This window comes from Garra rufa, chromosome 6 (genome assembly GCF_049309525.1).
Source record: "Garra rufa chromosome 6, GarRuf1.0, whole genome shotgun sequence".
Lineage (NCBI taxonomy): Eukaryota > Metazoa > Chordata > Actinopteri > Cypriniformes > Cyprinidae > Garra > Garra rufa.
In genome coordinates, this window is record NC_133366.1 from 32374271 (window position 1) to 32398796 (window position 24526).

The window sequence follows — 24526 nt, forward strand, 5'->3', positions numbered from 1 at the left end:
TGCATGGAAGGTCTTGCTGAATTATTGATTATTTATGATTGAAATTATAAATGTGCACTATTGTTGTGATAAACAGTCCGTGCAGGAATGGAAAGAGAAGCTCAGGACACAATGTCCTGTTATTTTTGCTCATGTTAATCATTCACAGAGTTATGATGATGTGACGCCTGGCCTATTTCAAATAGCCTCTGTTTTAGTAGGTACACTGTATTATAATGTACTCTCTCCAGGCTTTAAAGTTTATAAATTTAGCATATCGTTTCCCCAAAGCCTTTTCTTTTATCACAGTATTTTAGGAAATGTGGCCAATAAAAGTTAAATATTGCCTTTAATGTAAATAAATCATATTGTACTTGATTACTTTTTGTTCCACAAACAGTGCAAAGCTTTTTTTCGTTTCATATCGCTTACTTTTGTAAGCAAATAATGATTTGTTGGAGATGAAGATCTTTTTGTGCATTTGAGAACTGGTTATGAAGTTGTGTGTGGCTATTCACATGAAAGTCATATACATACCAGTGTTTCCCCTACCATTATCTTAGGGGGGCGGCACGCCCCCCCAACTGCACCCCCCGCCCCCCTTGAACGTCAAGTTAATTTTATTTTCGATATAGCGCCAGATCACAATAGAAGTCATTTAAGGTTATCTTTCCTATAGAACAGGTCTATACATTGTTCTTTTATTAAACAAACTAAATAGCCTTATGTTATTTATCTTATTTACACGAAGGCATGTCATTTCTGCCTCTACATGGTCGCGCGTTTACAATGTCTCCTCCGCGAAAACACTGACTGGATCGCGGACTCCATTCATAAAAACGGAATTTACTATAGCGCGAAATGCCACGGAATTCGTCGATTTTTGGGTTAATAAATCAAAAGTTGGTCTGTCACTTAATTCAAATCGTGATATGGACTAGTGTCTGTGAAAACTGAAATGCAAAAAGACAGTTTCAATATGAATCCTGCATGTTCCATTTGCCTCTGTATGTATGAATGGTGGAGACACATTTTTTTTTTACTACACGCTCCCGCTAATTTTTGGCATTTGCATCTCACATGAACAGATAAACTCAATCTCCAAAGCTGCTGTGAGTGTCACTTAAAGGTTGTATCAGCGATTTCTAGCCTAAAACATAAAGTGTCAATTTCAGCTGACCTTTCTTCACGATCCGCTCGCTGCCTGCCCCATAAATTGTCTGTGAAAAAACCGCGTCTCTCTGGTCAGCCTAGGGTCCGAGATATGCCAAAAAAACAATCGGCGCTATCAACTATTCCACAGATAAACAAACAGTGTTCCAACCAATCAGCGCAGGGGTTTGGTGTTGTGGACTTTCCTACTGGTGCAGGGATGTGAGGGAGGCGGAGCGAAAGTCCACAACACCAAACCCCTGACGCTGATTGGTACAGTAACATGTAACAGAACTATATAAGTCTTATAGTACTTTTGTACAGTATAATGTAGGTGTTTATATATTCATATTTAAATAATTTACATAATATATATGATAAAAAAATAAATATTACAACAAGATTAACCACTTAATTGTAGAAAAAAAACTACAATTATTATTTAAATGTTTTAAACTGAATATAATTTTTCTTCCATGTGTTGATTTTAACAGTAAACCTCTGTTTGTTTGTCAAAATTTAAAAGGGTTTATTTTTCATTTGATTAAAAATAAATAAATGTTTATGCTTTCATTTGATTATCAGGAAAAATAAAACACATAAGAATTTCTAAAAAAAAAAAAAAAAAGTAAAAGATTGTAGAGCGCTATTGTTCAAAATGTTAAAATAGAGAGTTTTGGACTTATTTTTTCACTGAAATAAATGTTTTCGTTATTACACAAAGTAACGTTGAATACCGGTACCCCCCCCCCCCCCCCAAAAAAAAAAAAAGCTGGAAACCTAAGGGAAACACTGCATACCATGAACATTTTTCTGTTTTTTTTTTTTTTTTTTTTCTTTTTTGAGAGGTGTAAAAGGGCTGGCCTTGCCCACACCAGCTGAACACACTACAGTCAATGGCCTCTTTCTCCAAAAAGGGTCACTTCCTCCAGATTAGAGCCCCAGTCTGCCTCAGTCGCCTCATTCTGTTGGACTCTAGCAAAGTCTATTTGTGGAATGTCGGTTTGTTCGGTAACCTTCTTGGTAACTCCATCTACAGCTATTTTTATCTACTTTAAGGTGGAAAGACTGAAAAATAACAGTAAAATGTCAAATCACATAAAAATTAAGAACAGTTAATATTTATTTTATTCTTTAGCATAAATCAAGCAAAAAAAATAAATAAAAAAAATTGATTCCTTCTCTTTTTGATGAAAGGTGGGACTTCTTTTCCTACAGCCACTATGTTGAGCTGCAGTTATAGAGTAGAACAGCACAAGACTTCTCACAGTTTTTGTCAGTACACTTGGCTTGACAAGGTATAAATCTGCTTTTCATGCATATGGTAGTATTAATTATGAAATATACAAAATGTTAATTTCGCTCATGATATTAATAGAACAATGGTTTGTGTACTGCTTTTCCTTTGGTGTTTGGTGTGAAAGGGCCTTTATACTCAATGATTTTTACCCCTCTCAATTCTGTTTTCTCTGCCATGTCAGCATAAATGTACTAAGTATCCATTTTTGTAGAGTTTTGGTTAATTTTATTTTTAAATGAATCACAGAAACAGTCCTCTTACATAAAGCTGCCATCGCATCTCATTAATCTAGTTCCTCAGTCATGCCTACACGTCTTCAAAACTGCAACCTTTTTGTTAGCTGCCCACAGCAGCATCCTGAATCAGTTCTAAAATTCTAAATTTATCCCAGGGTAATACTTCACTCCAACCTGTTCTTTATTTGTTGCAGACGTGCCAAACTGCGATTGTACCTGGAGCAGTTGAAACAGCTTGTGCCTTTGGGTCCTGATAGCACCCGTCACACCACACTGAGCCTGCTCAAACGCGCCAAAATGCACATCAAGGTACAAACATATCAGCATCTTTCTGACAGTATCTCTGTTTGCACAGCAGTAAAGAGGTTAGAGCAGCTTAAAGCAGTTACAGTCAGAGGGGAAGTTAATCAGGATCTGTCTACAGGAAGTTTATGTCACTCTCCATGTTGCAACGTAGATGACCCCCAGTTACTGACATGATTAAGATGGTAATTTACTTCAGCTCAAAATCACTGAATCATTGCAGCCTTACATAAGGCAATTTCTGAATTAAGATTCATATTGATATTTTTGGGTGGTATGAATAAAACATTTTAGGGTGATACAACTGTCCTGATATCATCAAAGAAGAAAAAAGGCCTGCTTAAAAGAATGAAATTCTGGGAAAGAAACTGCTTCACTTATTATTATTTAAAAAAACAACTCATCTGCCAATTGTAGTGTGTCCAAAATAGTCATGTGGTCCAACTAACATGCATAAACATGATGGGAAGAAAGAAAAACAGCAAAATGGAAAATGATGCCTTAGAGAGGAGTCCTGCAGACCCTCACAAATTTGTGTCAAGGTCAATATCTCTCTTAAAAAAAATATTTCCCTGTTTTTATGACAAGGCAAGCTGAGTTTAGGTTGGAAAATGCTATGTGGTCTGGCTGGTCAAAAACATAATGATATTTGTAAATTAATAATTAATGATATTTGTAAAATAAATACTTGAGCTGCAAAACGATTAGTCGTGAGTAATCGATTCAAAATAAAAGTTTGTTTACATGCTGTGTGTGTACTGTGTATATTTATTATGTATATAAATACACACACATACATGTGTATATGTTAAGGAAAAATATGTTAGATTTATATGTAAAATATTTATATTTATATATAATATAAATTAGATAAAAATACATACATATGTGACCCTGGACCACAAAACCAGTCATAAGTGTAAATTTGTCGAAATTGAGATTCTTACGTCATCTGAAAGCTGAGTAAATAAGCTTTCCATTGATATATTGTTTGTTAAAATAGGACAATGTTTGTCTGAGGTACAACTAGGGATGGGCGATATGGCCTAAAATCCATATTGCGATATACATTGCAGCCTCTTGCGATAACGATATATATTGCGATATATAAATTATAATAGAACCATTTCAGAACAGGTTACATAGACCCTTAGGAAAGCCAAACTGCTAATTTTTTTTTTTTTTAAAGAAATAAAGAAACGTTGCATGTCGTTTTGAGAACATTTATTGTGCAAAAGCAAAACTGTAATTAAACAACACAATGTTGCAGATAAATAAACTAAATGAAGTGGTACAGATTAGTCGTGTTACCTCTCTTAACTGGAACTTTTGCCCCACACACTCTACAGAGTATATTTTGCTGCTGCTCGTCGGACGGCTTAAAGCCAAACCACGTCCAAATAACAGATTTTGCACCCAGGGCCGCTGCTGGCCAAATGGGGCCCTAAGCAGAAATTTACTTTTGTGCCCCCTCTCCCAAATATTACAGAAGTAATAATAAAATAATAAAAAAAAACACCTACTCTAGGGGCCAAAATAGAACTTTATTCAAATAAAAGTAAATAGTAAATCAGGGCTCGACATTAAGGCTTGTCCGCTTGTCCGGGACAAGTGGATTTTTTGTAGGACAAGTGGAAGAGAAAATTGGTTGTCCGACTGGACAAGTTAAATTTCAAACAAAATAAAATGCCATGTTAATTAACGTTATATGCCGTTAACGACAGAGCAGAACGTGCAGCGCAAACACCGAGCTGAATATTGAACAGAGAGCGCAGCGCGCCGACACACACACACACACACACACACGGAACGGAAAAGACCTGCTCGTGAAGTTACTGTACGTTCACACCGCCGCCGACTTGAGCTGCAAAGAAGCTCTGGCCGCCCCGTTAAGAACTCTTGTCAAAAAGTACGAGGAAGCTTGTTGACGCTTTGGCCGCTCTGACGTAGCAGCATTCTATGTTTGATCATGGGAGAGTGCGCGCGCACACGCTCGCTCGCTCGCTCTCTCTCTCTCTCTCTCTCTCTCTCTCTCTCTCTCGAAATTGCGATAAATTAATCTGTGCGACCTCAAATTATACTTGGAAGCATTTGTGCGAGTGAGAGAAATGAGTGTGGTGCGACTCGGTTTCAAAACTGTCGCTAGCCTAACTACTGACTAGTAGTACAAGACTAAAAGTCTTGATTAACGTATAAGTTTAAGAGAGGAAAGACGATCGCGATAGGTTTGGATAAATCTTCAAAAAGGCAATGATGTTATTGAATAAATATGCACGCTGTACGTTTCAAAGTCAAAACGCTGCACGGATGTCTTCATATGAATGTATCTGACGGGAACAGACTGTCCTCAGAAACATGTCGTTTGCATTGTCATTTCATGTCTGATAAAACGGCGTTAGTGCTGGTTTGTGTACAGCTGTTACTATGGAAACCGTAGTATTTCAGCGCTCCTAAAGCGCCCCCTCGTGACAAACAAATTAATTTTTATTTTCAATACATTTTTTCAGCTGTTTATGGTCAAATTATTGGAATTATCGATCCATGTGTAAGTGTGAAATAATTTAATTTGCCTTTTAAAAATCTAAACAATTAAGTAATACTAATGTTATATATCTTATATAAATATAAGAAATTATATACTTGATTTATCCCTTTTAATGGTATAAAGGTTGAAATGCCATTGTATTAGATATTTTGTTTTTTGTGTCTGTATCTGAATTATAAATCATGTAATTTTATGGCTTAATATTCTACCGTACATTGTCCAACCCCACTCATACTGTTCATTTAACTGGTGCAGCTCTTTAAAAAAAGGGTCATAAATTGCCTTAAATTGATATTTTAAAATTCTGCAGCTACACTAAATGGTGAAATAAAATTCTTTCCTTGATATTTGTTTATATTTGTGTATTGAAAACATTTTTGATTGACATTTAGACTCCTATCTGATTTTCTATATTTTTAAAAAATGTCTTTTTTTTTATTTGGGCTAGTTAAATTAATTTTTGGGCTATCAAATTCTGATGAGTACCTGCCCGAAGGGCTACCAGAGATTTTGACATTTTGCAAGCCCTGAGCCGTCAATCATTCCCTGTCACTGAAACTGCGCTCCGCTTAACTTAGAACCGGACGTTTTTTCTCTCTCTCTCTCTCTCTCTCAACCAAACCCTGTTCTGGCGTTGCACAAACTGCAATTAGGGGTGTGTGAAATGACGATTTTATTTTTATTGTGGACAATTAAAAGGTTTCCACAATCTGCTTTTGAAGAAGTATAGTATATTTCGTGCTACAGCGCACATTCTGTCAGATACAATTCTGCCGCCTCCGTGTCAATATACTATACAACGCGGCTCAGATAGCACATGTACGTCTGCAAGATGTCTGATAAAGATCTCTTGATCTGGAAAGCATCTGATGTGTACAAACATCTGGCAGGCGTCTGTCAGATGTCAGTTAATCAGAATCGGCCATGAAGAATCAAGATCGGTGCATAACTAAAAAGAAATTGGGTGCTCCTACATTTTTTGGGATGCTCCTAACTTTTTAAAGTTGGGAGCACCAGTGCTACCAAGTAAAAAAGTTAATTTCGAGCCCTGCCTTACACCAACAGCACCATATGAGTTCAAACGGGAACTAAAATTTGTAACCAAATGGAAAGATGAATTCGACTGGGTTATTTATGAAGACGGAGAAATGTTCTGTGGCGTCTGTCGGATAGATAGTTTTATTTTTTTTCACCAAGAGTCACCACTACATCTGGTGATACACTGTGCACATCAGCGTGCAAAGTATTACTTTGTATTATACTATGAGTCTGGAGATCCTTCTACCGTTCCTTTCTACTTCTACTTCTACGTTCCTTTCTACTGTTTCAACTGAATTGTATTAATATTGATAGTGTTTGGATGCTTTCAATGAATTCTGCATTAGCAAAAAAAAAAAAAATGATATTATAAATCTTTACCCGGACAAGTGACTTTTGTGCATGGACAAGTGAAACATAAATTTTTTCAAGCCCTGTAAATACATAAATAAATTGTATCATTTATAAATTACAATTGTAGCTCTACAGCAAAAAATACAAACTAAAATTACACTTTAAATAAAACAATTAAAAATGTGAAATCTCAATCAAATAAACCATAATAAACTGAAATAAAAATCAACACTGTCATCTGCTGAAGCTTTCCAAAGTTCAAAATTTACAAAGGCATACTTCTGCTTTTTCTTGAGGCAAAGTCGTAAATGAGCTCTTCATATAATAAAGCCTTTGCTATTTGACAATATAGCAGACAAGGGTTATGATGTCCACATATTTTAGTTGAGGAAATGATAGGAAAGATTATGTGGATATTTTAATTAAATGTTTGGTCAATATTAAACTAGGAATTTGATCATCATGTAAGTGTAACAACTGCATTTACCAGGCCTTTGGTGCCCTTTTCAGGCATTTCTATTAAAATTGTAATGTAAACTGTTAATTTTGTATTAGATTATGTATTTTAACACTGTTATTTAATGACACTATATGGTCATTATTAATCAATAATCATAATTGCCATAATTGTTTTAATATAATGCATTTTAAGTCATTTTGTTTACTTAGATCTGCCTGTATTCATATTAAGAAAGATGCGTTAGTCGTGAAATTATTACCGACATTAAAACACATTATTAATGTCGACAGAATAATATAAAGTTTCACAGGATTATGAAAGTACCTGAAAGTGATGCACGGGCTTCATCTTGGGCTTTTTTTTTCTTTCGTTTCTCGGCGCCGGAGTGTTGATGTCTCTTTCCAGGACCAGGCATATTGTTCATCAATTATTATCATCATTTTTGGCCAAATAGGCAGCCGTAAACAGAGGTGAGGGCGCGTTGCGGCGCAGATGCTGCGCGTCATCACGTGTGTTTACAAGACTAGTCTGCGTATAGGGAGCGGCGGTACTGGTTGCACCAGTCTTTTTCACGAGCTCCTCTGTTTCGCTGACGCTTTCAGCCATGTTTATTCAAGATGATGCGTTGCAGTATGGAACGCCGTTGGGGACAATACCTATTTTATACAACGCGTAAAATTTGGACGCATTAACACGCACAGTTTGTACGCGTTAATACGAAGTATATGTTCGGGTGTCGCGTCAGACCGCTCAACAGCCAATAGCGTTGCTCTATTTAGGATTACATTTGCATTTGTGATGCAATGCCACGTTGCTGTATACATATATATACATCAGACGACATTTCTTTCCGTGAAGGATGATGTGCTGTTAGGTAAGCAAATACCTATGCAAACGTCACACGTAACATTTGTTCGTGAATAAGACGTTGGTATGTACATAGGCAAGCGTAAAACTTTAGAGTCAGTGATGCATTTATACGTTGGTTGTGATGTCAGTGCTGTGTCATGCTGTGGCATCTCATCCCGTTTGTACTCATGCAGGTTTTTTTTGTCTCCGGTAACGTGAAAGGGTGAATTTATTATGATAACATATAACAATAATATAGCCTACTGTATATTTCAGATAAAAATAATATAATAACAACAATATCTTGTAACAATCACAAATTTAACAAGTATATTATAACAATCAGGCAAATCCAAAAGCAGAAAACAAAGCACCATTAGCCTATGACAATTTACAAATCTTTATTCAACATTTAAACCCAGACACAATCATACGACACATAAACATTACAGAATCACTACAGCAGGCGGACCATAAAACGTAAACTGTGGGGCAGCCAGTCCAAGTCCAAGTGTAAATAGCAATAGTTGTGGATTCAGTAGACATTTAGATGCTATAGGCTACTTATAAATAGTGACGTTACTATTTCCTCCTCAGTATTGTTGTGCATTAAACATCCTGCAATATAACTGACAGTAAATCATTATATTTATAAAACAGTATTAAAATCGTGGCAACTTATTGAAATATTAAAGACCTAGAGCTACCCCTAACCTACCCTAAATGTAACTTTTATGAATTAAAATGAATTTCAAGTCAAATCATTTTTATTGAAAACAAATGCGTTTATTAAGTAATAAAAAAAAGCGCTGTCAGTGGGAATAGAACCCGGTCTCCCATGCACTTTTTCCACATGTAGGGTTATATTAATCAGAGGGGAAATATGGCGAGTCAGGATCTTTGCTACACTGACTCAGAATACACTAGTTTATAAATAAATAATTCAAATTAGCCTTACTCCCCCCCCCCCCCCCCCGACACATTCATTGTTATTTATTTATATTTGTGGCAAGTTTTAGCATATTGTGTGCGCTTGAAGATCTCTTCCAGCTGCGCTGCCAGAGCGAGTCTCCAAAATGAAAGCGAAAGTAAAGTCTCCTGTTGTTTCCAGCAGCGCGGCATTTTTTTTCTTCACCATAATTGATGGATGTCTAAAATATAAAAATAAGGAGAAGCCTAAAAGAGATAAAACCAATGCCCGCCCGCCTCTGAACTGATGTGAAAATTGGCCCGAAGCCCAGACCTAGAGGTGTAAAAAAAAGTCGTGCCCGTCGGCCGAGGCTGAAATGCAGCGGCTCTACACTCTTAAAAATAAAGGTGCTTCAAAAGGTTCTTTAAGCGATGCCATAGAAGAACCATTTTTGATTCCATTCAGTCAAAGGTTCTTTAAATAACCATTTCTTACCTTTTTATAATCTAAAGAACCTTATTTGCCACAAAGAACCTTTTGTGAAAAGGTTCTTCAGATGTTTAAGGTTCTTTATGGAACCATTTAGACAAAAAGGTTCTTCTATGGCATAATAACGCATCTTTATTTTTTAAGAGTGTAATTGACTGCTTGTTTTAATGCTTACAGCAGAAAAAAATAATCGTTTTTTTTTCTTGCCCCCTGACTCAAGTCTCAGATTTTATGCTTAGTGCGATCTCACAAAGATAGACTACAAAAAATGAAGTTCAAATCTCTCTTATTTACACCACGTCTTTGTTGTTATAATGAGATGATTCGTGCTTAACACAATAACATTACCTCAACAAAAACTCTGGCGATTTGAACGATGAGTGGATAACGCCTCTGATTCGAGAAATCAACTGATATGTGCGTGGTTGGCTACATTGCTTAACTCAGCAAAAACATAATAGAAATAGACCTCCAGAGCGCAAACCATAACGCACTGGATTGGTCTAAATCTGCAATAAAATGCCATTTATTACAGATGTATCTGAGGGTGCTATTGATTTCGTTTGAGAGTGCTTAGCACCCTCAAGCACCCCTATAGAACCGGGCCTGCCTACGGGATTCCTTTAACGTTACAAAAGAATATAATTTTAATTATGGATTCATGCAGTCATTGAATGTATTTAATCATTGACCCTAAATTATCACCAGTTCAACTAAAACAGAAAAATTAAGATGTCGCAAATCAAATAAGACTCAGAAATATTACACATTCAAAAATGTCGTGTTTATACGACGAAAACATTCGTCTAGAAACACACGGTCAAAAATGTTGCGTTAAGGCGATACAAACGATCGTGTCATTAAATAACATGACAAAAAACTTCGCGTACAGACGTTCAAAGCGTTCGTGTTTACACGGACCAAAAAGACGCGTAAAAACTGTGCGTGTCAATGCGTCCAAATTTCACGCGTTTCATATAATAGGAATTGTCCCCAAGTGCGTTCCATACAGCCGGCTGCAGCTCGTTACTGTAAATTTCGCGGGTAGATTGCGTCATCAAACATGCATTATCGCGATAGTGCAATAGAATTAGAATCTCTATCGTAGGCCAATTTTGTATCGTTTATATCGCATATCGTTTATATCGCCCATTACTAGGTACAACTATTTGAAAACCTGGAATCTGAGGGTGCAAAAACATCTAAATATTGAGAAAATCGCCTTAAAAGTTGTTTAAATGAAGTTCTTAGAAATGCATATTACTAATCAAAAATCAACTTTTATATATTATGGTAGAAAATTTACAAAATATCTTCATGGAACATGATCTTTACTTAATATGCTAATGATTTTTGGCATAAAAGAAAAATCGATAATTTTGACCCATACAATGTATTTTTGGCTATTGCTACAAATGTGCCCGTGCTACTCAAGACAGGTTTTGTGGTCCATGGTCACATATGTGTGTGTATTTATATACATATATATACATAGTAAATATACACAGTACACACACATACAGTATGTAAACATAAACTTCTATTTTGAATCAATTAATCGTGACTAATCATTTTGCAGCTCTATTAAATACATAAAAATGACTGTAAAATGACAATATATATGGTGGGTCTAAGGTATATAGACATTTTTTAAAATGCAGTTTAAGTTGTGTACACTAACATGTTTTCAAGGTTCATTTTTTACTAATAATGGTTACACCACATAACCTCTTGAGAGTCATTAAAGGTCCCATATTGTACACATTTCTGGAGGTTTATTTTAGTTGTTGATGTCCTTAAGAATATATATTTGCGGTATAAGTGCCAAAATCCATCTCAATATATTTTTACAGCTCCTTTTTTAGGAGCTCTGTCAAAAACAGTTCGATTTTGGCCCATCTAATTAATATTCATGAGCCTCTCTTCTGATTGGCCTGTTGTTTTCTGAGTGACGCACAGCCAGGCCAATCACAAGTAACTACGGTCATGTATCGTTGTAGCCGAATCCAGAGCTATAGAGAGAGCCTAGCCTGCTGATACTCAACAGGATATTTCAGAATGATCATTAATGTTTTTTTCTTTTTCAAACACCGAATGCAGTAAGCTACATAACTGTTGCTTTAGTAAAGCCCCTTTCACAATGCGCGCTGATTCTGGAAAATTACGGGAACGAGCGCTGTGTGAACAAAAGCCAGAACCATAAAGGCAGTGTTGTAGTGATGATGCACGTTACCATGCGACTCTTCACGACGAAAAAATACGTGCAAAGTGGAATGAATCGGCGATCAGGCTCACTATCAGCGCTGAAGCACAGTTTGTTCAGGTTAGTTTCAGTTTAGTGAAACGTACGCGTCGCATTACATCTCACATCCAAACGTCACATGTCTTTATGGGTTGTGTGTAAAGCACACACAGATTCCGGAAAACAACTGTGAATGAACCAAATTAAACAATTCCGGAACAAATCATGGGACACATTATCCGTGTATTTACCGGAATCGCTGTGTGAAAGAGGCTGAAGTTGACGTGCCTCTGGTCTCTTATATTCACGTTGTTCTGAAGCCTGTGCAATGATGTAGTTTCGACATGAACGGACTGAACAGGGTTTTCTAGATTAGTTTCCGTGTTGTTGTTGCTTAGCAATGTTATGGACACGATATTGTCTGGGTTTGACAAAAGGAGGGTGGTACGGTGGTTGGTGTTCGGGGTGGTGACTGAAGGCGGTGACTGAGTAGATCGGACGTCACATCGTTACGGAAGTCACAGTGGCTCGTGAAAATGAACAGCTACTTTAAGCAGACTGTGTGCAGTTTACTGTGGATCGACTGTTTTGAAACTCATATAGTAGTTACATAGCCCCTAGACCTCAGTTATCATGAAAAAAGCCAGGAAATTTCGATTTTGACAATATGGGACCTGAAAATAGTACTTTTCTAAAAACAAGAGTTTTCTTTATCATGCACACTTTTATGTCACTGACTTGTTTATCTCTGCCTAATGAAAAAGGGCGTAAGCCTCAGTGGAATGCAAAGTGTTCAACAAACTGTCACTGCAAGTGTGTGAAAGAGACAAGACAAAGAAAACCCAGTGCCATGTGTCTGCTGAGCTGACCCTTTTGTTTCTTTCCTGTTTGTTACACTGCATTTCAGCTCAACCTGCCTGGTTTCCTGTCATGCAGCATAGATCTGTCTTTTTGTTAATGTGATTGTTTCCCTTTTTTAGCTCACAAAATTGTGGATTTCTTGCTCTGTGCATGCTCAGGGCGATGGTAAATGATACATGTCATGCGATGTGGTGTCTCTGTGGTTTGATCAGTGGAAACATATGCTCTGCAGAAGCTGGAGGAACAGGACAGGAAGGCTCTAAACATGAAGGAGCAACTGCAGAGAGAACATCGCTACCTCAAACGGCGCCTGGAGCAGCTCTCTGTACAGGGCTTAGAGCGCATTCGCACTGACAGCATGGGCTCCACCATCTCCACTGACTCTGAGCAAGGTACAGCACAGCTGAAATATTCTAATATATGCTTACATCCAATATAACAAAACTAAATTAATCAGTATGCTTTTAGCAATTATACATGCTTCACACATACTGTGTATATACAATGTACTACACAGAATGTATGACCATTGTTGATTGCAGACTGAGCTCTCTAAGTGGTCTATCTATAAAGTATTTAATGGTGATGAATCACTTTTTATATACAGGGAGGTCCAGATGCATATATATGTACATACGCACAGTGCCTTGCGAAAGTATTCATACCCCCTCATTTTTTCACATTTTATGCCTTATGTTAAATTGCTTAATTTTTTCCACATTAGTCAAAGCAAAAACAGATTTGTTACAACTTTGCAACTGTATTAAAAGGGAAATAAATACATTGCATAAGTATTCACACCCTTGGGTGTGATGTGACAGGCTTTGCATTAGAATCTGCATTTGGCAGTTATCTGCCATTCTTCTCCTCACCTCTTCACCTCTCAAGCTCTGTCAGGTTGGATGTGGGCCGAAAAACATTTTCAGGTTTCTCCAGAAATGTTTGATTAGGTTCAAGTCCAGGCTCTGGCTGGGCCACTCAAGGACATGCACAGAGTTGCCCATTAGCCACTATTGCTTTGTCTTAGCGGTGTGCTTAGGGTTACATTGCCCTGTTGGAAGGTTAACCTTCTGCCCAGCCTGAGATTCTAATGCTCTGGACTAAGTTTTCATTAAGCCTATCTAAATATGCTGTGTTTAGCTTTCTCTGATGACTCCTCCAGTCTTACGCTGAAAAATAGCTCCACAGCATGAGGCTGCTACCACTCCACTTTACTGTGGGGATGGTAATGTGCAGATGACAAGGAGTGCCTGGTTTTCTCCATACATTATATGTGGAACTGAGGTTCATCAGACCAGATAATCTTGTTTCCGAAGATGTTTTTTGCAAATTCCAAGTGGGTTTTCATGTGTCTTAACTGAGGAGAGGATCAAGTGTGATCACACCACCATAAAGCCCAGATTGGTGGAGTGTTGCAGTGGCAGTGATGTTTGTCCTTCTGTAAGTTTCTTCCATCTGCATATATGATCATGCATCTCAACTAGAGTGACCATCAGCTTCTTGGTCACTAGTCTAACCAAGGCCCTTCTCCATCCATTGCTCAGTTTGACCAGCTCTAGGAAGAGTCCTGGTTGTTCCAGACATAAAAATATTGTATACATGCTTCTGTCAACCTTCATTGCAGAAATTTTTCAGTTCAGAATTTTTTCTGAAGCCTTTCCCAGATCTGTGTCTTGACACAGTCATGTCTCTGAGTTCTACAGGCAGTTATTTTGACCTCAGGGCTTGGTTTTTGACTTTTATTGAAAGGTATGTGCCTTTCCTAATCATAACCATTCAATTCAGTTTGCCAAAGGTTAACTCCATTTGAAGTGTGGTACCATCTACAAACAATTTTTGGAATGCCCCTGAGCTACATTTTAAGTGTCCCAGGCACAGTATAAATGCTTATGCGTTTAATAATTATTTAATAATTATTTATTTTTATATTTAATTTTTAAACAATTAATTTGCAAAGTTCACAAAAATTGGTTTTTTATTTTTATTTATTACTTTATTTTTTGTCATTAAGGTGTATGGAGTGTAGACTGATGTGAAATAAAGAAATATAAATTAGTTTAAGAAAAGACAACAGCCTAACAAAACGTGAACTTTAAGGGGTGTGAATACTTTTGCAAGGCATTGTATACATATACACTACTGCTCAAAGGCTTGGGATCAGTAAGACTTGTAATGTTTTTTTTTTTTAAAGAAGTCTCTTGTGCTCATCAAGGCTGCATTTATTTGATCGAAAATACAGAAAAAAAACTAAAATTGCAAAATGTTATTACATTATAAAATAATGTTTTTTATTTTAATATACTTTAAAATATAATTTATTCCTGTGATGCAAAGCTGAAACTGTTACTCTAGTCTTAAGTGTCACAGAAATTATTCTAATATGCTGATTTATTATTGGAATTGTCAATGTTGGAAACAGTTGTTGCAAATATTATTTTGGAACCTTTGATTCCTTTCTCAGGATTCTTTGATGAATAACAAGTTAAAAAGAACAGCATTTGTTCAAAATATAAATATTTTCTAACAAATTAAATCTATGCTATCACCTTTTTATTAATTTAACACATCCTTGGTGAATAAAAGTATTTATTTTCAAAAAAGAAAGAATAAAAATAAACACTGACCCCAAACTTTTTAACAGTAGTGTAAATTATTAGAAAACCTTTCTCCTTTTTAATAAATGCTGTTCTTTTTAAACTTTTATTGACCAAAGAATCCTGAAAAAAGTATCACAGGTTCCAAAAAAATATTAAGCAGCACAACTATTTCCAGCACTGATAATAAATCAGCATATTAGAATGATTTTTGAAGGATCATGTGACTAATGATTCTGAAAATTCAACTTTAATTACAGATATAAATTACATTTTAATGTATATTAACATTAAAAAAAACATTGTTTTACATCGTAATAATATTTCACAAGTTTACTTTTTTTTCTGTATTTTCGATCAAATGACCACAGCCTTGATGAGCATATGTCTTTACGTCTTTAAAATATAAAAAATCTTACTGATCCCAAACTTTTGAGCAGTAGTGTATATTAATAGATTAATAGTTGATAGATCAGTAGTTAGATTAATAGTTGAACTGAAAATCAGATTCATACTGCATTCCGCTGCAGTATAAACCGCCTGTATATATATTTATGCCGCATTCCAGGCAACCCATAACCCGTGTTTTTCCAACCTTCTACCAGCGAAAGTGCACTGGAACAGCAGTCAAACCCGTGACTTCCCACTCGTGAACTCATACTAGATCGAATTCTGACGTAACATAGCCCGCGAAACAACAAATGTCAGCCCTAATGGGTGCGGTGTTTATGCAAGTAGTACACGGTGGAAAATAGAGCTTAAGACAATATAACGTTGCAATCAAATTAATAATAATAATTCATAAATGTGCCCAGGCAGTTTGGCTTGACTTGCCTGGAACGCTACAAAGTCGTGAGTTGTGGTTTGAAGTGGTGATTTACCAGTTAAAAAAACCTGCCTGGAATGCAGCATTATATTCTGTTGTTTACCGCTGATAATTTCAGCTCCTCACCCCTTAATATGTACAAACAAACAGGAAGCGGGCCTTCAGTATTTACATGCACAGTGAAAAAACAGTAGGTAAGCAGGCAGCAAAAAATAAAATAAGCACACTTTTAGCACAACTGTAACACTTGTGTTGCCCACTCAAAGTCAAAATCATTCTCTGGGGTAATCAACAGCATCTCAGAGTTAGAGAATTAAGTTTAAGATTCTTGAGATCACTGGTTGAGCTGTAAAAAATCACTGTTAACGAGTTTTTATTTCTGTGTGTATACAGAAGTGGACGTTGACATAGAGGGCATGGAGTTCACACCAGGTGAGGGTGATAGCGTGGACAGTGTTAGCGATGGTGAGGACCACTACAGCCTGCAGAGCAGCTCCAGCGACGGAGGCCACCATTCACATTCCCACAGATTGCAAGCTCACATCTGCTAGGCCGTGTCAGACCGCAACAGTGTGTCACCTCCAACATACCCATCAGCCACTCCCAGCTGGCAGGAAGCACCTGGCTGATTTCCACTCCTCAGAACACTCTCTCCCCTCTCAACCTTTGCAACGCTTTATATCAAACCCTCCCTAACCCCATAAATACACACAGACAAGCAATATGTGGTTTTAGTAAGAACATGTGGTGTGGTAATGCAGTTTTAACTTGTCTGTTCTGCTGTGTATGTATGAGAAACTGTGGCTCTGTTCCAAAACCTAGTAACTGCCTTGCTGCCTATCACCTACATAAATGCAGTATCCTAACTGAAAAGGAAAAACTCTACTAAGGCTTGCTTGTGTGTATCTCACAAAGCAGCTTGGTTTTACTGAGTACTTTTTGGCTGCGTTTACACTTGCACAAAATCAGATTTTTTTTAACCCACATCTGTGATAGATCAGATATTGTTGCACATGTATAAACACAAAACGCATCCGTTCAGAGTCATTTCCAAATATAGTTTTAAATCAGATATATATATTTGATATCTGGAAATCTGACTTATGTCTAAACATGTATATGATTCATAATGGAATTCCAAGCCACCACAGATGAGGGCGACACATTAACCCACAATATAGCTTTTCTTAATGTCATATTATGAAGCACACATGCCTGTACGCACTCACACAGGTTCCTTTATCAAGGTGGAAACTTTAGAGTAGGTAATAGTTCACGCGCACACAAAAACATTCAGGAGCACAGAAACCTACCCCATTAATTTTATGAATAAAATAGATTGTCTACTAAACGCTAAATTTTTTTATTTTTTCTCAACAAAGTTGACCCCTTAAAATAAAGGTGCTTCATGATGCCATACAACAACCTTTTTTGTCTAAATGATTCTATTAAGAACATTTAACATCTGAAAAACCTTTGTGTTTCACAAAGGGTTCTTTATGGCGAAAGATGGTTCTTCCGATTATAAAAATGTAAGAAAGAGATGGTTCTTTAAAGAACCTTTGACTGAATGGTTCTTTGTGGAAGCAAAAATGGTTCTATGGCATCGCTGTGAAGAACCTTCTAAAGCACCTTAATTTTTAAGAGTGTGATAACAGCGCTAATTTCGAAGTACTTGAACTTATAAATTTGTTATATAAAGACACTGCACGGATGCAGGTCATTTACACGCAGTCTTTCTCAGATTCATTCAAATGAATAGAATCTCGCCACACTATTTTATTTCACTTTAGAATTGTAGATCTAACGGCCTGTAGATTAATAAACGGAATCTACTGCCATTTTGTATGTTATATTTTTAGGTTTTTGCAAACACCAGTGACAGTTTTAACTTTTATATATGAGTTAACTGTGTTGCTGAAAGTGATCACCAATGGAATTGTTCTAGTTGGGATGGGAATTCATGCAAACAAACATATCGGACACAAACATATAGAGTTGTGTCTTATATAAATATAAACTGGCGGGACAAAAAAATAGAGTATGATCAAAAGGTAAGTTCTGTGCATTAATATAAACAGCCAAAAAGTAGGGAGTAAGTCTATAATACCCAAAATGCTCTCTAGGTTGGCAGGTCACTAGGTTTGTGAACAGAGCTTGCTTGTGTGTCAGTTCATTTTGCATCATGAGTTTAAACAGAATTCTTGTGTGGTTCTTGAAAGTGCAAGTCGTAGCGTTAGGCACACTAATAGACTCCCTAATAGACTAATAAAAAGGGAGCAAATGGACAAAACTTCAGGGCACTTTTAGGAATCAATGGATTCTATTTCAGTATTCACCCCACACAGTTAAATTAACCATGAAGATTTATTAATTGGCTACTTTTTTGTGAAAGAAAAGAGAATATTAATATCCAATGGTTGATTCATATTTAATCAAAGCATTCAACTGAGCAAAGAAATGGTGCTGTGCAAATCCAAATGCAACAGTGTAGTAAACTTTCAGTAGTGAATGATGTAGCAATAAACTTGGAAAGCTATGGCTTTCTTATGCAATGAACTGATTTTGGACCAAGCCTGAGAGACTTAAGAAGATGAGTCTTCATCTTCATCTATTTTGTAGATTGTGTGTGTGTGTGTGTGTGTGTGTGTGTGTGTGTGTGTGTGTGCCAGCACTCAAACTCACAAGTCAAAACTGTATGACCATACCACGCGAAGGTCTAAGGGTGGGAAAAGCTCTTTGTTGAGGTGTTGGTACTGTCAGAGAATTATATTGATGCTTTTAGTCCATTGTCTTTCCCTGTAACTTACTTGCAATAATTTCTGAAGCCTTTTTTCTTCAGCAGTATATATGCAGTGCAGTGTGCAATATTCAGTATATAAAAGAAAGCTATTTGTGCTGGGAATTCCAACGCTTCACAGACGGTCCCAGTCTTCAAAGCAGGTTAGACCAAAATAAGAAACAGAGAAAAAAAAAACATATATTTGAAAAAAAAGAAAAAGATTTGTCACTGAAAGTGATATTATATTTTCTGTAGTAGCTTTTGTATTCTATTTTCCTAAATAGCCCTTGATTAAAAGACAAATAGAAGAGTATATAACAGAAAATGAGGCCAGGTTAAACTCTGGCATTTGTCCCTAACCGTCATGCTGTGCCTTGACTTGTCATATCCCTGTTCCTTTCCTCATCTCTTTCGAACCCTGCTCAAAACCACAGCCTGCCAGCCACCCCGCAGCGCCCATCCTCAGAATAGATTCTTTGGATTTAAATTTGGGTTAGTCACCTCTGACCTCCATCTTTTTATTTTAATTCCTCGAAAAAGTGCTTTCCATTCTGCCATGCAACATCATCCACATTTGTGACACTGGTCATCTTCTCTTGTGGCAGCTCGTCTCACCCCATTGAAAAGCGTTATCTAATCGACTCTGCCCTTGAGGCTAAATTATTATTTTTTTGCTTCACAATAGCTGTCTTGTTGAAGTCCTTATGCCTATGATGTGTTTTGTATTTCAAACAATGAAGTGGAAGACCTTGGGAGAAGAGCATTGGAATCAATCAATAATGGCAGCTCGAGTCCTCCCCACACTCTCCCAATGGTAGTTCCTGTTTAGTGTTAAAGTGTGCTTAAGGCGATCATAGTATTTGATCCTCTGCCCATAAGAGCAAAGATACAGCAATATGATTCTTTTGTTTGTAAAGGGGTGGGATGTATTAGAAAGCAGCACTGTTTCAATATTATGGTGCATATTGTGACCAACTCATTGAGTTTTTATTTTTTGAAATTTTTTCTCTCTCCATTCTCTGCAAACACTGAAAGGAGTATGGAAGCACATTTTCTGCCATGGAATAATAAATAATAATTAAAAAATTTAAATTTACTTTTTATCTCACAATTCGGACTATAGATATAAACTCAGAAGTCTTTATATCTCACATTTCTAATGTATTTCCTTCCAGTTGTGCGTTTATATCTCACAATTATGACAATTTGCGAGTTTTTATATATTACTTTCTAATTTAAATATATAAAAGAGCAGAATTGTGAGAGATAAACTCAGAATTGCAGTTACTTTTATTATTTTTTTTATTTCATGGCAGAAATGGGCTTCCAGGGGAGGGAGATTTTTGTTTTGTTTTGTTTTATTTAGTTTTGTTTTATATCTTTTTTTAAAGCTACATTTTTTATGAGGAGTTTACATTTATGTCATGGATATGCCTGACTGTTGTAGCAAAACTATTTTTTTTCAATGTGTTTCAGTATGTTGATCAAGTGACTTTAAAATTGAAAAACCTCTTGCACAGAACCTCCCATTAACAGATTTGATTGAGCGTTCAGAGAATTAGGCATGAGATTTTATGAAATCTCTTAAGAGATTGTAGCTTTCATTGGCATTATCTAAGAAGTCACATGCCAAATAAGTGAAATGAAGCTAAAGTCAGTGCGATAAAAGAGACAGGGCTATTCAGTGGCTGCAGTTTTTTTTTTTTTTTTGGGGGGGGGGGCTTTAAAACACTAAAAATGTGGGTATGTCAGCAGACAGGCACAGATATAATTATGTGGAAAGTGCCAGGTGTCTGAGGATTTTAAATGTGTGTTCCATCACTCAGATGAGGAAAGAAAAAAAAAACAGACCAGGAAGACACAAATTATGCTACGTTGTGTTTCTCTGCAGAGCATGTATGATTGAGAATACTTAAAGTCAGTGCAGCAGGATAGCTAGATGGGGAAGGCTACTAAAAAACAGCCCAGAGTGACCAAGAAAAATATATAGCTAAATAAAAATTCCTTTTACCTTTGTTATTCACATAAAAGCACTAGAAGAGAAAAAGAAGAAAAGATTCCTGCCGTATAGATTCTTTTAGATATAGACTTTTATTTTTCTAACCCCTCCCAATTTTGGGAGGCATCAGGTGTAATATCAGATTTCTATCTTTATATGACTATAGATTTGTGACCTGTATTTTCTGCTCACATTTCCTCTCCCCTGCTTTTATTTGTTTTGTGCTCCTGGAGCAGTTTGTTGACAGGTCAGCGTGTGTGGCGTAGCTCACCGAACGCTTGTGTTTTAGCATGAGAGAAACCTTTGCAGAAAAGAGGAGACTGCGAAAGGGAGGGTTCTGTGCCAGAGACCTGTGAACAGATTTCCTTTTAGAAAACATGTAATATGCATTCAGATGTTGTATAATATTGTAAAGGTGTTTTTTTTTTTCTTTGTGTGTGTGTCTGTGTGTACGTACACATATTTACCTGGTGCTGGCTATGTTTGAGCCCACACTCAAAGGTATTATGTATTCTTGTATTGTAAAATAAGTAATTAAAATGTTTTGTACATACTGGCTCTACAGAGTCATTATTTGTAACAATCTATGTTTTAAAAAAAAAAACATTTACACTGCTGTTAAAAAGTTTGGGATCAGTATGATTTTGAATGTTTTTTAAAGACGTTTCTTATGCTCATCTGTGTTTGTTTGATCAAAAATACAGAAAAAAGTCATATTGTGAAATATTATTACAATGTACAATAATGTTTTAACTATTTTAATATACATTAAAATCTAATTTATTCCTGTGATCAAAGCTGAGTTTTCAGCATCATTACTTCAGTCTTCAGTGTCACATGATCCTTCAGAAATCATTCTAATATGCTGATTTATTATCAGATGTGGAAACAGTTATGCTGCTTAGTATTTATTGGAACTTGTGATATTTGAATGATGATGAATTTAAGTTTAAAAGAACAGCATTTATTTAAATAGAAACATTTTCTAACAATATACACTATCATCCAAAGGTTTAGGTTCATTATTTATATATTTATTTTTTGAAAGAAAGTAATATTTTTATTCAGCAAGCATGTGTTAAATTGATAAAAAGTTATAGCAAAGACTTGTATTGTTAGAAAAGATTTTGAATAAATGCTGTTCTTTTTAACTTTTTATTCATCAAAGAGTCCTTCATCAAACATACAAAAAAATTGCAGCATAACTGTTGTCACATAGATAATTCTAATAATAAATCGGCATATAAGAATGATTTCTGAAGGATAATGTGACACTTAAGACTGGAGTAATGGCTGATGAAAATTCAGCTTTGCATCACAAGAATAAATTAGATCTTAAAGTATATTAATATAGAAACCATTATTTTATATTGTAATAACATTTTGCAATATTATTATTTTTTTCTGTATTTTTCATCAAAATAAATTCGGCCTTATTTAAAAAAAAAAAAAAAAATGTCTTACTGCTCCCAAATGTTTGAACGGCAGTGTATATATAGTGTGTGCATAATTATTATGCAAGTTGATATACCGATCATGTTTTTTCCCCCAAGCACATTTTACCAATTCCAAACCACATCAATCTTAATAACTACTATTGATTTTATATTTAATCATTTATAAGTGATATATAATTGTCCATGAAAGTGTATTCAGGTGTGCACTGCATAATCATTAAGCAGGTTTTCTTTTACAGATAAAATGGTCCAAAAACGAAATTAACCTCAGACTGAAACGTCAAAAATGATTAAATGCCCATGAGAAATATTCAATAATGCAATACTAGAATTTGCAAAGTTAAGTTACCATTGGATATCAAAATGCTCATTGGGTCAGCAGGGTCATAAAAAAACAAAAACAAAAACATGTTAACTGCAGAAGAATTCAGAATTAAGGTAAAGAATTAGGTGTGAAACCATTAGGAACCATTTAGTGTCCAGCACCACCATTTTACAGAATTTCAACCTACCTGGAGTCTTCGGAAATGCAATGTGTCAGGTTCTCAGAGACTTTCCTGCTTGGGTAAAAATACTAAAAAAACCTGTGTTGTGAAATGCATGAAGACTGATTTTTTTTATAGGCTTTATAGACAGATAAGTTGAGAGTGACTCTTGAAGGAACAGCACTATCTCTTGTACCACTATTTCAAGAATTTATCTTCCAGAATCTGGCAATAAGTTTTAGGAGTTCATTTTTAGTCCATCTCCTATTCTGAAAAGTCTGTCTTGCCTATAAAATAAAACCTATAAAAATCAGTCTTTATGTATTTTACAATACATCAGCAAGTCTCTGAGAACATGACACCTTGTTCTTCTGAAGACTCCAGGTAGGTTGCAGTGGTGGCGCTGGAGACTAAATGGTTCCTGATGTTTTAACACCTAATTCTTCACCTTAATTCTGAATTCTTTTGCAGTTAACATGTGTCTTTTCTTCTCCACCATTTTTTTCTGTCCGACCCAATGAGCATTTGACTGTCCAATGGTCATGCCTTAACTTTGCAAATTGTAGTATTGCATTAGATTATTCTAAGTTGTAAATAAAAGGTTATTGGAGTAAGTTTCTACAACAACAACAAAAATATTATTTCAATCTATACTTTAAAATTTCACATTTAATTCAGTGTGCTACTTGCTGCTGCTTTGTGAAATTTACTAGTCCTTTAAGTGAAAACTGTTTCGAAGTAAATCCTACACCAACTTTTTTTTTATGTGCTTGGGTCTGGGGCATTTTTATTAATTAATCTTGGCTTTTAAAAACTGGTACATGGGAGTGGAATAAGTTGTTCCAGTTGATCAGTTCAAAAGGTGGAAAAACTAAAATTTACTGACCTATCTAAGATGTAGATGAGTTTGTGTCTTCATCCGAAGAGCATCAGACAGCTGATAAAAGCATCCCAATAATCCACAAGTAATCCAAAACGACTCCAGTCTATCAGTTGTTGTCTTGTGCTGTGAAAAAGCTGTTTGTGAGAAATAAGTTTATCTATCAATTCCTCCAGCGAAAATATTTGTATTTGTCTGTTTGGACAGTTCACTTGTAAACTATGCTTGATGTATGCATATTTCTCTCCAGCTTCAGATGAGATTACTTTTTCAACAGTTTAAAGTTAAAAACATCTTGATGAAATTTGTTTATCCAAACATGCGGCTTTTACACACATCTTTTAAGTAAATAACTGGATTTGTGTAGATTACTTGTGGATTATGATTTTTATCAGCTATTTGGCTATTCTGACGGCACCCATTCACTGCAAAGGATCTATTGGTGAGAAAGTGATGTAATGCTAACATTCTCCAAATCTATTCTAATGAAGAAATAAACTGATCTATATCCTGAATGTCGGATGGCCTGAAGTTTTTGGAATTTCAAAAAAAAAAAAAAAACATTTTTGTGTGAACTATTCCTTTATCATGTTAGCCTGAAGAAGTTAGAAATAAAACTAATATACACTACCACTCAAAAGTTTTTGGATGTTTTAATATTTTTTAATGACTTTTTTTTTTTAAGTCTCTTCGCGCTCACCAAGCCTGCATACAATACAATAACTGTTTTCTATTTTAATATATTTTAAAAATGTGATTCATCCTTGTTGATTTCAAAGCTGAAT

General features: G+C 35.8%; 1 protein-coding gene across 1 annotated transcript; it reads left to right on the forward strand.

Moving 5' to 3' along the window:
* Positions 1-2496: 2496 nt before the first annotated feature.
* On the forward strand, positions 2497-21472 carry mxd4 (MAX dimerization protein 4). The gene is made up of 4 exons (XM_073842635.1): positions 2497-2516; positions 2823-2976; positions 12951-13110; positions 16532-21472. Exons 1-4 carry the CDS (start codon positions 2497-2499, stop codon positions 16687-16689), a joined length of 492 nt encoding a protein of 163 aa, XP_073698736.1. The 3' UTR covers positions 16690-21472.
* Positions 21473-24526: the final 3054 nt, after the last annotated feature.